This window comes from Pseudophryne corroboree, chromosome 1, assembly GCF_028390025.1.
Source record: "Pseudophryne corroboree isolate aPseCor3 chromosome 1, aPseCor3.hap2, whole genome shotgun sequence".
Lineage (NCBI taxonomy): Eukaryota > Metazoa > Chordata > Amphibia > Anura > Myobatrachidae > Pseudophryne > Pseudophryne corroboree.
In genome coordinates, this window is record NC_086444.1 from 954,202,911 (window position 1) to 954,216,824 (window position 13,914).

The 13,914-nt window shown below is 47.1% G+C and overlaps 1 protein-coding gene across 2 annotated transcripts in view; it reads left to right on the forward strand.

The window, feature by feature from the left end:
• Positions 1 to 13,914, forward strand: part of TMEM192 (transmembrane protein 192) — a 221,969-nt gene that overhangs the window by 134,853 nt on the left and 73,202 nt on the right. For both annotated transcript variants that reach the window (XM_063920434.1, XM_063920433.1), the window contains exon 4: positions 3,558 to 3,689. In XM_063920434.1, the coding sequence (XP_063776504.1) occupies positions 3,558 to 3,689 (132 nt within the window). The remainder of the gene's footprint in view (positions 1 to 3,557; positions 3,690 to 13,914) is intronic.

A 13,914-nucleotide genomic window follows, 5' to 3' on the forward strand; every position in this document is an offset into this window, starting at 1 on the left:
TCAAATTCTGTGTTTATACGTTTATAGGTGTTCACACAAATATTCACTCCCTGCGTTGCTTTGCTTTCACCCTTCTGTCCAGTTCATCTAAACGATCTCAATGGGGTTTAAGGTAGTTCTGATGTATTTGGGTTCCTGTCTTGCTGTAGAATGAACACTTGACCAACTAGGTATATACCAGAGGGTATTTTGTAAAATTCCCTTTTGGTTTGGCATGCCAGTCATTGCAAATCGCCAATTTGGGATCCTGCAAAAGAGCCCCAGCCCATAATAAGGGTTTATTTACTTTACTTTCTAACTAAATTTAAAAGGGCAGTACTTTATAATTGCTGAATTGGTGTGTTTTGCTATTTAAAAGCATTGCCCTCTTAAATTTTGGGCTAAAAGCCATTTGAGTGTAGAACAATATATTGGTAGCAGGTCGGTGGGTGTGTATACCTGATGGGTAGCAGTTGATTTACCGACGGACACAATACCGATGGTCATAATCCCGACAGCCATTGACAGGCAAAATACCAGCATTCATTATACTGACATGTTCAAAATGGCAACATAGTCAGAATACCGACATTTGAAATGCCGACATGCCTTTTTAAGGGATTTTTGCCCCAAAACTTGTTCATACTTTACCATCCCAGTGGACCTGTAGAGGGAATATAATAATGTGTCGAGCACAGCGTGCGAGGGGACGCGGTACACTTACACGGTGTCCATGTCGACACTGACACAAAAACACAGAAAACCTCATGTCGGTATTCTGTCCATCGGTAAACCATACTGAACCCTACCTGATATGACTCTGAACGACATCTTTCAGACAAATCTGATCGGCCCTGCAGCACAGCTGATGCCGATATGAAGAGGTGGGCAAGAAGTTTCCAGATGTGCAGTGCATAAGTAGTCAAAATCTGTCTGTCTGGTTGTGAACTTTAATCTCTGAATAAAGTGGGTCATTCCGAGTTGATCGGTAGCTGAATTTGTTCGCAATGCAGCGATCAGGCTAAAAAACGGCAGTTCTGCGCATGCGGCACAATGCGCACGCGCGACGTACGGGCACAACGAACGTAGTTTTGCACAGGGTCTAGCGATGCATTTCAGTCGCACTGCTTGCTGTAGAGTGATTGACATGAAGTGGGCGTTTCTGGGTTTCAACTGACCGTTTTCAGGGAGTGTGCGGAAAAACGCAGGCGTGCCTGGAAAAATGCAGGCGTGGCTGGGCGGGTTTCTGACTGCAAATCGGTAACTGAATAGTCTGAAGTGATCGCAAGCGCTGAGTAGGTTTTGAGCTACTCTGAAACTACACACAAATTTTTTGCAGGCGCTCTGCGATACAACCGTTCGCACTTCTGCTAAGCTAAAATACACTCCCAGTGGGCGGCGGCATAGCGTTTGCACGGCTGCTAAAACTAGCTAGCGAGCGATCAACTCGGAATGACACCCAAGTTCTTGGGAAATGTGAAGGCATACAACCGTATATAAGTAGCACTGCACATCAAAGAAGTCAGCATGTTACTTCTTTCACAAACTAGATGTAGAGCTCAACAGAGACCACTGGAGAGCAGGAGACTTTTGAGTAACTGCTGGCTGCTTTTGGGGAGGAAGCACTGGTCTGGAGCCACTGTGTTTGAGTGGTTTGCAGAATTTTGGCGTGGGAGACTGACCATAAAAGAGTAGGAACACTGCGGAAAACCTGTGACCACCATTACAGAGGATAACGCTGCTGCCATTGCAGTCCATAGTTGAGGTGGCGCAGTTGGAAAAGGAGATGTGCATGTCGTCTGGAACCATCCACTTCAAACTCCACAAAAAGCTTGGCCTGAGCAAGGATTCTGCACACTGGGTTCCCTATCAGTTGACTTGAAAGCAGAAAGAGTCTCAAGTGACTTGGTGCCGCAACATGCTGGCCAGCTTTGATGGCAGTCGCCCAAACTCTGTCTGGGAGATCATCGGTGGTAATGAATCCTGGATCTACAGTTTCGACCAAAGAATTGGAGAAAAGGGCAGAGTCTTATGATACCACCGTTCACATCCAAGATGCACGGTGTATGTCATACCAGCACACTTTGAGCACTAGTCAAACACAAATTACATTATGATACATAGGAGCCAACTTTTAAACGTAATTGGAGGTTTTTTTGTAATCCACCACCTCATATTATTGATAAATGGTGATCATGGAAATGGTAAGAGTGGCAGCACATGCACAGCCAGGAGTGGTTAAAGAAAGGAGGTGGTCCATGCAGGCTCCTGTCCTCTTCCTGGCACAGTTGCCAAGTAGTGTCTAACATTATCACGAACATGTTAAAGGGGCCTTATTCAGCCCTATGCATCCATTTTAAGAGTCTGAAAGCCTCCTGAAATTGTGATTTCTCCCAGACATTAAGGTAGAATAGCTAAGTATAATGCAAGGTGTGTGGCACCCTATGACCCAGCAGCCTGTGTGCACCATACACCCATTATACAGTATGCTTTTGAAGGAGATACAACTCTCTCATTGCTGCCAGGCTTTGGATTGAGCTGCATCAGACTGACAAGCCAGTTAGAGCTCCTGGGCTACTCCAGTTTGTATACAGAAGCGGGGGAATGAACAACATGGGTTTAATGCCTACAGTTAGGATAGAGCAGGGGTGGAGTGTAGTATATAAAGTGCTGCTGGTTCCTGTGGGCCAGTCAGATGGATGATCTGATTATCAGTTGGACTACATGCTAGCTGTCTGCCATCCTGAATAAAGCAGACTATAAAAACCACAGTTACATTGTGAGCACCATCCTGAAGATTCCTTTGTCATCTATACTTTAGATTACACCACCCCCAACACCCTTTATCCTCAATTTTGTTTACTTTTAAGCCTGAATTGACGTTCTCTATTCACCATTTATTTGCTACATTGTTAAATTTATGAAATCCCGTTAATCTGTCTTGCTAATATGCAGTGTCCATGTGTTATGGGCCATTCTCATATGGACTAAGTGATGTAATTCTACCTGGCTCTTAGCTGGCTCTGTCAGCTGAGCATCAGTATCAGTTATGGGTTTCCATCTTTCTGGCCAGGTGATATTAAGGGTAACGGATAACTTCACACTGTGCCGGCTATAAAAAGCCTGACTTGAAATGGTATTTTTGTCATTTAGGTGCTGGATTGTGAGTTCTGCATGATACTATGAGTATGTTTATAATGCCTTGTTTTTCAGTGGTTCAGGAAATCGTGGCAATTTGAAGCATTGATATTTTCTACAGCCACCTGCACCGTACGGCACGCGACCCCTCGCCTATCTATATATCGGCACATACTGTAGCTGGTCCATTGCTTAACTTATTCATTTTATATAATTTAACTCCTGTTAGATTGAAAGCTTTTGTGAACAGAACCCTCAATGTTCTCTATATCTGCACTGTAAACTGCAGCAGTGTCGCTTATCAATCTACGAGTGTGTCTGTGTAAAACATCTCTGCTTTGGTATTTAATGTGCTGCTGATGGGCTGTATGGTATCTTTTTTGCTTTTCATTTCCCAAGAAGAATCCTTTGCTGTAATTATCTCTGTTCCTTTCTGCTAGGCAATGCGGCTGTCCTTCTAATCATCTCTGCCCAAGACTCCTTTGGTAACAGTAACATCTATCTCTACCTCGTCCTGAGTGTCCTGATCCTGGAGCTGATCCTCTCTGTGATATTCCTCCTAATGTACACAGGTGAGAAATTGCTCTGCACTATACACAACCTTGTGTGCCAAAGAGACCTTTCTTTCGGGATCAGTACGAGATACCGCCGGACGGGATCCCGACGGTCGAAATACCGACACCGAGATCCCGATCGGCACAATCCCGACAGGGGGGCGAGCGCAACACAGCCCCTTGCGGGCACAGTGCCTCGCTACGCTCTGCACACTAATTTATTCTCCCTCTATGGGTGTCGTGGACACGCACAGAGGGTGAATATGTCGGGATTGTGCCGGTAGGAATCCCGGTGTCTGTATTATGACCATCGTGATCCCGTTCGGCGGGATCTTTACCGCATCCCCTTTCAGACTGACGCAAAAGTGCGCTAGTCCTGTGATATCTGCCCTTAATTTTGTTGAGACTACTTTTTTTGTGAACGCTTGAGAGTTAAAAAGGAAAACAGGAAATAATAACAATTGAAAGTAGATCATTAAAGTTTCGCTGTTTGCTTAGAACTCCAAAATATCCATGAGTGTTTATGGGAAGAATGCAGGAGGAATGTGCCTTTGCCAGAAGCCCTCACAGAATAGGCAATGAAATGGAAATCTAGCAAAATGGCATTAAATGATTTAAGGAATCTGCCACGTCGGGACGAAAATCTTCTTGTTGTCATTTATTCTTTATATATTTTAGATATGTTCTTTACTTCCAATATCATGGCTCTCTTCCGGAGGCCTTATCTCTTCCATAGGGAATGGGCATTCTTTACTGTCCCTGGAATGAAAAGTGTTTCCTCCCTCCTGATCATAGTGTTCCTTTGATGTATGTTTATGCCCTCTCAGCGCTGTTATCTGCACAGATGAGGATTTCTACTATTACCTGCTAAGTATGTTTCCCTCAGGCTTATTGAAATGGCCCAGAAGCAAGTTTGCAAAATGTGATGACAGATCTAATGCAATGCTTGTATTGCTCACCTAATCAAAGCCCTCTCACCCTCTGTTTTATTTCTGGGGCTGTCCTCACGCTTCAGAGACTAAAACACAATGGCTTATCTACTAAAATTAGCTTTGTCAATATTCCAGTATATATTCGATCTGATCTTTTGGTATAGCTTCTTGGACGATTTGCAGGAGTCCTTGGGGCTTATTTAGCATTGGGTTGTAAATTTTTTAGAAGGCAATGATTTTTCTAGCAAAACAAGACTAGTAAAATCATTGCGCTTTTAAATGTCCGGCATCAACACGATCAGAAGCGCCTAGTTTTACAGCCGGACCCTTATTAAATAAACCCCCTTGACTCCCAAATAGCCAAGTTTTTACAGGATTTTATTTTATTTCTGCACCATGCTATAGCAGAAAGGTGCACATTATAGCTGCATACAATGTATTCTGTTCAGTAGGTTAGTTGTTTTCCCAGTTCTGTAAATAATTGCTCACATACCATCACATTTGTTTAAATTGCCTACAATGTACTCTTCACTTATAGTTTTAAGTTGCATGTCTATTGTGCAATGTATGTGTGAGTGTATGTGTATATGTATGTATGTATGTATATAATCAGTGACGTGCGGTGAGGTCAATAGCTGGGAAGGCACCAAGTGCAGCCCTGTCCTCTGGGCCAGATTATAGGACAGGGGGTGGATAAAGTGGGCTCCCAGGGGCCTTCACATATTTGAAGTCCCCCACACTGAAGCAAATAAGGGGATTTGCCAATCTTATTGGTAGGGTTGGGGGGGATTGTAAGTTTTATTTGTGGGGTTGGGGGCCTTTGGTTGTCAATGTTATTGATGAAGATGGGGTGCAGGGGGGCCCCTTAAACCACAATCTGGCCCAACCCGCGCTGCATTATGAATGGGATAAAAATGCTGCCTCGCCTGAGGGGGAGACCGGAGGCGGAGAAGCTGTTGAGTTACATGAGTAGCTGAGTACCAGCTGCAGCTCAAAGCAACTGGTCATAAAATGTTTCCTGGACTATGCGGAACCAACATCCCCGCACATGCTGCAGCCGACATCCTTCCTCCAGCCCATCAGTGATCCCTCTCCCCTTCCATTTTTACTTTTTACAATGGTTTAATTGGGTGTCGGCAGCCCGAGTCAGAGGACACAAATAGAGGAGAGGGGAGGCTGTGGGGGGAGACACAGACATGAGCTCCGTTGCAACGGCTATGTATCCCAGTGCCGTAGCTAGAAATTTTAGCGCTATGTGCATGAAACCGCATCGGTGCCCCCCCTCATTTAAAATAGGGCCAGTGCGCGCCAAAAATATAGGGGTGTGGCTTCATGGGGAAGGGGTGTGACAACAGATTAATACCAATTCATATTACGGTGCACAGTAGTCTCCATTATTCAAATTATGCAGCACAGTAGCGACACTAAACTAGCTAGAGTCCCCTTTTTACACATTACATCAGGTAGAGTCCCCTTTTTACACATTACGGCAGACAGCGTCCCCCTTTTTACACATTACGGCAGACAGCATCCTCTTTTTACACATTATGGCAGACAGCGTCCCCCTTTTTACACAGTACAGCAGCCAGCGTCCCCCTTTTCTCATACGTCCTAGAGGAGGGGACACTTCAAGAACCATGGGGTATAGACGGGATCCGCAGGAGACATGAGCACTTTAAGACTTTGAAGGGGTGTGAACTGGCTCCTCCCTCTATGCCCCTCCTCCAGACTCCAGTTTAGAATTGGTGCCCAGGCAGACTTAATGCACAACTGAGAAGCTCTCCTGAGTTTCTCGGAAAAACTTTGTTAGGTTTTTTATTTTCAGGGAGGCTGCTGGCAACGGTCTCCCTGCATCGTGGGACTTAGGGGAGAGAAGTCAGACCTACTTCTATGGAGTTTAAAGGCTCTGCTTCTTGGCTACAGGACACCATTAGCTCCTGAGGGTTTGGAACACTAGGTACGCCTAGGGGTTCACTCCCAGAGCTCGCCTTCACCCCCCTTGCAGAGCCAGAAGTCAGAAGACAGGTGAGTAGAAGAGGAAAAGAAGACTTCAGTGACTGCTTCTGAGGTACCGCACAGAGATTGCGTTGCGCGCCATGCTCCCATACACAGCGGCACTGCGGGGGGGGAGCGCCCTGGGTAGCATTATAAACCTCTTTTTAGGCTGGCAGACTGTAATTGAAGTGCCTGGGCACTAAATTCATACCCCCGCCGGCATTATTTATTTATTTTAAAAAAGAGCGGGCTGAAGCGCGCCTTGTATGGGGCGTGGCTTATCCCTCACAGCTCACATAAGCGCCATTTTCTCTCCAGAGCATGCATAGACGCTGGTCCTTCCTCACCACTGATATAACAAGTATCAGGGTGCAAAACAGGGGGGGCACAGCATATTTGGTGCAATATTAAGTGATTATAAAGCGCTGCAGGGTCTGAGGCATTATATTTATAGCGTTTCAGAACCGGGACAGGTGCTGGGTTGTGAGCTGGCAAACTCCCTCTGTGTTTCTCTGACAGGCTTTATGGTGGATCTGTCCCCCTTTTGGCCCAGTGTCTGTGGGTGTCGGTACAGGTGTGTCGGCATGTCTGAGGCGGAGTGCTCTTCCCAGGAGGAGACTGTGTTGGGGGCAGAAACGGCTGTGGGAGTGACCCTGTCGGCACCGCCGACTTCTGACTGGGTAAATGTGTTGAATGCTTTGAATGCTAATATGTCTCTTATTAATAGGAGATTAGATAAGTCTGAGTCTCAGAACCAGGTATGGAAACAATCCGTGTAGGATGTGTTATCACAGGTACAGACCCCCTCGGGGTCACCGAAACGTTCGTTTGCGCAGTTAGCAGACACAGATACCGACACGGACTCTGACTCCAGTGTCGACTATGGTGATACCAGATTAGACCCAAAATTGGCAAAAAGCATTCAGTACATGATTGTGGCAATAAAAGACGTCTTACACATCACTGAGGACCCTGCTGTTCCTGGTACTAGGGTCTGTATGTATAAGGGAAAGAAACCTGAGGTAACGTTTACTCCCTCTCATGAACTGAATGCCCTTTTTGAAAAAATGTGGGAAAATCCTGACAGAAAATTCCTGATTCCCAAAAGGATTCAAATGGCGTATCCGATCCCCTCTGGGGATAGAGAAAAGTGGGAGTCACCTCCGTTGTGGACAAGGTGCTGTCACGTTTGTCTAAAAAGGTGGCTTTACCGTCTCCTGACACGGCAGCCCTTAAGGATCCTGCGGATCGTAGGCAGGAAAATACGCTGAAATCCATTTATGTCACCACAGGTACACTACTCAGACCAGCCATTGCATCTGCGTGGGTGAGTAGTGCTATCGAAAAATGGGCAGATAACTTGTCATCTGATATAGATACCCTGGACAGGGATACCATCTTTTTAACGCTGGGTTATATCAGGGACGCCTCAGCCTACCTAAAGGAAGCGGCGAGAGATATTGGCCTCTTGGGATCAAAGGCCAATGCCATGGCAGTCTCAGCTAGGAGGGCATTGCGGATTCATCAATGTAATGCTGATGCTGAATCTAAGAAAGCTATGGAGTCTCTACCGTATAAAGGTGGTGTATTATTTGGTGAAAGTCTCGCTGAACTGGTATCTACGGCTACCGCGGGTAAGTCATAATTTTTTCCTTATGTTCCTCCACAACAAAAGAAAGCGCACCACTTGCAGATGCAGTCCTTTCGGCCGAAATAAATGCAAAAAAGGATGAAGTTATTCCCTCCTTGTTAATAGAGGAAGAGGAAAAGGTAAAAGAGCTCCGACCGTGGCAGGTTCTCAGGAGCAGAAGTCCTCCCCGGCTTCTGCCAAATCCACCGCATGACGCTGGGACTCCTCTGCGGGAGTCCGCACCGGTGGGGGCACGTCTCAAGCTCTTCAGTCAATTCTGGGCTCGTTTAGCTCTAGACCCGTGGATTGTAGAAATAGTGTCCCAGGGGTACAAACTGGAGCGTCAAGACGTTCCCCCTCGACGTTTTTTCAAATCAGCCTTACCAGCTTCTATTCCGAACAGGGAGGTAGTATGCGATGTAAGACAAAAGTTGTGTCTAAATCAAGTTATTTTCAGGGTTCCCCCGGCATTACAGGGAGAAGGCTTTTATTCAAGCCTATTTGTGGTCCCGAAGCCGTACGGCTCGGTCAGACCAATTCTGAACCTAAAGTCCCTCAATCTTTACCTGAAAAAATTCAAATTCAAAATGAAATCTCTCCGAGCAGTGATATCCAGTCTCAAGGAAGGGAATTTCATGGTGTCGGTCGACATAAAGGATGCCTACTTACACATCCCCATATATCCTCTACATCAGGCTTACCTGAGGTTTGCTACTCAGGATTGTCATTACCAATTTCAGACGTTGCCGTTTGGTCTGTCCACGGCTCCGAGGATTTTCACCAAGGTAATGGCGGAAATGATGGTCCTCCTTCACAGGCAAGGAGTCGCGATTATCCCGTACCTGGACGATCTCCTGATAAAGGCGAGATCCAAAGACAAGCTGGAGCAGGACATTGCGCTCTCCCTGACACTACTGCAACAACATGGTTGGCTCCTAAACCTGCCGAAATCACAGTTGAATCCGACAAAGCTGCTGTTGTTTTTGGGAATGATTCTGGACACAGAATTACAGAGAGTTTTTCTTCCAGAAGAGAAGGCTCTGGAAATTCAGAGTTTGGTAAAACAAATTCTGAAACCAGCGAGAGTATCAAGTCATCAATGCACTCGGTTGCTGGGGAAGATGGTGGTGGCCTACGAGGCCATTCAGTTAGGCAGGTTCCATGTCATAGTGTTTCAGTGGGATCTATTGGACAAGTGGTCCGGATCCCATCTGCACATGCACCGGAAAATAGTCCTATCCTCCAAGACCAGAATATCACTCCTGTGGTGGCTGCACAGCTCTCACCTCCTAGTAACCACAGATGCGAGTCTCCGAGGCTGGGGAGCAGTCACACAGGGGGAAACCTTTCAAGGAAAATGGTCAAGCCAGGAAGTTTGTCTACACATAAACGTTCTGGAGTTAAGGGCCACTTACAACAACCTTCTTCAAGCGGAACATCTAATTCGCAATCTGCCCGTCCTGATACAGTCGGACAATATAACAGCAGTGGCGCACATAAACCGCCAGGGCGGAACTAAGAGCAGGGCGGCAATGGCAGAGGCCACAAAAGTTCTCCACTGGGCGGAAAGACATACAAGCGCTCTGTCAGCAGTGTTCATTCCAGGAGTGGACAACTGGGAAGCAGACTTCCTCAGCAGACACGATCTCCATCCAGGAGAGTGGAGTCTTCATCAAGAGGTCTTCGCAGAAGTGACAAGTCTTTGGGGAATTCCTCAAATAGACATGATGGGGTTTCGCATCAACAAGAAACTTCAGAGATATTGTTCCAGGTCGAGGGACCCTCAAGCAATAGCGGTGGACGCGCTGGTAACACCATGGGTGTTTCAGTCGGTGTATGGGTTTCCTCCGCTTCCACTCATTCCGAAGGTGCTAAAGATCATAAGAAGAACAAAGGTTCAAGGGATCCTCATTGCTCCAGACTGGCCAAGGAGGGCTTGGTAACCAGATCTTCAGGAATTACTCATAAGAGATCCCTTGCCTCTTCCTCTTCGAGAGGATCTGTTACAACAGGGGCCGTGCGTGTACCATGACTTACCGCGGCTACGTTTGGCGGCTTGGCGGTTGAGCGCCGGATCCTAGCCCGAAAGGGTATTCCCAATGAAGTAATTCCCACACTTCTTCAGGCTAGGAAAGGAGTGACGTCTAAACATTATCACAGTATTTGGAGAAAATATGTGTCTTGGTGTGAATCCAAGAAGGCTCCTACGGAAGAATTTCAGCTAGGGCGTTTTCTCCATTTCCTGCAAGCAGGTGTGGATGCGGGCCTAAAGTTAGGCTTGATTAAAGTACAAATTTCGGCCTTATCGGTTTTCTTTCAAAAACAATTGGCCTCCTTTCCGGAAGTTCAGACTTTCGTGAAAGGAGTTTTGCACATCCAACCTCCCTTTGTGCCCCCAGTGGCACCATGGGATCTTAACGTTGTGTTGCATTTTCTTCAATCACATTGGTTTGAACCTTTACAGAAGGTTGAGTTGAAATTTCTCACGTGGAAAGTGGTCATGCTATTGGCCTTGGCGTCCACAAGGCGGGTGTCTGAGTTAGCGGCTTTGTTTCACAAGAGTCCTTATTTAATCTTCCATGAAGGTAGAGCAGAGTTGAGGACTCGTCAACAATTTCTGCCGAAGGTAGTTTCATCGTTCCGCATGAACCAGCCTATTGTGGTACCAGTGGCTACTGACGCCTTCGCGGAGTCAAAATCTCTCGATGTTGTCAGGGCCTTGAAGATTTATGTCGCCAGAACGGCTCAACTTAGGAAAACGGGAGCTCTGTTTATCCTGTATGCTGCCAACAAGATTGGAACGCTTGCTTCAAAGCAGACTATTACGCGCTGGATCTGTAATACGATTCAGCAGGCTCATTCTACGGCTGGATTGCCATTACCGAAATCAGTAAAGGGCCACTATACCAGGAAAGTGGGCTCCTCCTGGGCGGCATGTCGCGGAATCTCGGCATTACAACTCTGCCGAGCAGCTACTTGGTCGGGTTCAAACACTTTTGCTAAATTTTACAAGTTTGATACCCTGGCTGATGCGGACCTCATGTTTGGTCAATCAGTGCTGCAGAGTCATCCGCACTCTCCCGCCCGTTCTAGAGCTTTGGTATAAACCCCATGGTTCTTGAAGTGTCCCCAGCATCCTCTAGGACGTATGAGAAAATAGGATTTTAATACCTACCGGTAAATCCTTTTCTCTTAGTCCGTAGAGGATGCTGGGCGCCCGTCCCAGTGCGGACTCTATCTGCAGTTCTTACTTATTAAGTTTTAGTTATGTTACACACAGGTTGTTTTTCTGTTGTAGTCAGCCTGTTGCTGACGTTGTTCATGCCGTTGACTGGATTTCTGTTAAATGCCATGTTGTACGTCGTGTTTGTGGTGTGAGCTGGTATGTATCCCACCTTAGTTTAACAATCCTTTCATCGAAATGTCCGTCTCCATGGACACAGTTCCTATAACTGGAGTCTGGAGGAGGAGCATAGAGGGAGGAGCCAGCTCACACCCCTTCAAAGGCTTAAAGTGCCCATGTCTCCTGCGGATCCCGTCTGTACCCCATGGTTCTTGAAGTGTCTCCAGCATCCTCTACAAACGAAGAGAAAAATATTTACCGGTAGGTATTAAAATCCTATTTTTACACATACGGCAGACAGCGTCCCCTTTTTACACATTACGGCAGACAGCATCCCCTTTTTACACATTACGGCAGGCAGAGCTTCCATTTACACAGTAGGTCAGGTAGAGCCACCTTTTACAGAAACAACAAGACAAGGATGACGGTTAAAATAAAAATGCCCTGATAATGACGGGGGGGGGGGGGGGGGGGGGGGGGCGTGCCTTGATGTCGTCCCCCCCCATCCACCCCTACCCCCCTGAGTCCACCACTGCAGCTCCCTGCAACCTGTCACCCATGAGGGTTTCTGATATGGGTGTGAGCTGCCCCCCTGCCCACATTAATTTCATTCACTCTACAACCTCCTCCCCCTCACCTGGGTCCATGTCCCCCGTGCAGAAGCGCTGGTGCTGCTGCAAAGGCTGTTGCTTGGGAGAGGGCAGAGGAGGAAGGGAGAGTGCGCCACCCGAATCACTTGGCTCTGACCCCCGGCGGGGGTAATGGAGAAGATCACCGCGCCGCTCAACTGCTGCTTCATATAACCGCACAGCTGCACAAGGCTCTGCCCGGCGGGGTAACGTAGGAAGTCACCGAGCAGCTGCTGCTGGGGTCAGTGGTCGGTGACTTCCCGTGCGGTGATCTGGAGCAGCAGTTGAGCGGCGCAGTGATCTGCTCCGTCAGGCACCCACCACCAGCAGCGCGGAGACAGGGGGGAATGTGGAGACTGGAGAGAGAGGTGATCACAGATCACCGCACATAAACGCAGCATGTAGGTGATTGGACTAGCGGATCCAGCACTGGATCCGCTGTCCAATCACATCTGTCCCTGTCAACGAGGCACTTACACAAGTGCCGCTTTCTCCACTTTTTTCAATGGACTGTTTTACAGCCCAGTGCTTGATCCCGCCCCCCGCCTAATCCCCATTCCTGTTGTCAGCGGGAGGCACTGTTATCAGTGCCTCCTAAACTATTTAAATGTATTAAAATTATTAGAATAATATAACGAAGATACTTATGACACAGAATATGTGTCATAAGTATTTTCCTTGTATTATTTTAATCATTAATGACAGGGGAGGCACTGCCTCCCCTGAGTGCACGTCCCTGATAGAGATAGATAGCTCTCTACAGGGTTGGAGAGCACTTGCATTCTTTTTATTCATATGATGGAGGGGGATGCGGTGAATATGCCAGCTGTCGGTATCCCGGCAGCCGAAATATCAACGCCGGAGTCCCGACACCTGTTGGAATCCCGGGGTCGGAATTCCACCAGGGGCAGGAGACCGACGTCGGAATCGCGGCATCCCGACCATTAGACCAGCCAGTGGGTTAGATTTAGGGATGGGAAGAAATGGGATGGGGTTTAGGGTTAGGCACCCCTAGGTGAGATTAGGGTCAGACTATGGGGGAGGGAGGATTAGGTTTAGGCTATGGGACCAAAGGGTTAGGGGAGAGAGGGATTTTTAACTTCAGGATGCCAGCATCTGTATTATAAACGCTGGGATCCCGGACGCCGGTCATACATACGGCTTCTGATTGAGAAGTGCTTCCTATGGTGTGTGTGTGTGTATGTGTATGTATATATATATATATGTATATATAATATAATATAGCTTCTCCAGTAACCGGCACTCCGTTATCGATAACAGCTGCCCCCGGTGCCTCTCCTTGCTGCATGCAGAGATATACCGTGTGGTCGGGTGGCACTCAAGGGGACTTATTTATCAGAAATAAACACAGAGACAATGCTCCTCAGATGCGGTAACGTTTCAGTTGTATTACAACTTTCGTCAGACCCAAACATACAATAGAAAAATACAGACATTATATACCTTACCCACCACCTCATGCAACGTCTTCTCCGGCCCGGTGCGCTGGCGGGGATAGATTACATCATCGCGCACTTGCTGTGCGACGCGTTTCCGCCCCTAACAGCGTCCCGGTAACCTAGGAGACGCACAAATACAAAAACAGTGCAACATATTACACCCTCTAGTACAAGTACCTACAGCGGAGACTGTTAGTATATAGAGACAAAATTACATAATTTAAATAGACAGCATAACTGTAAGAATATTGACA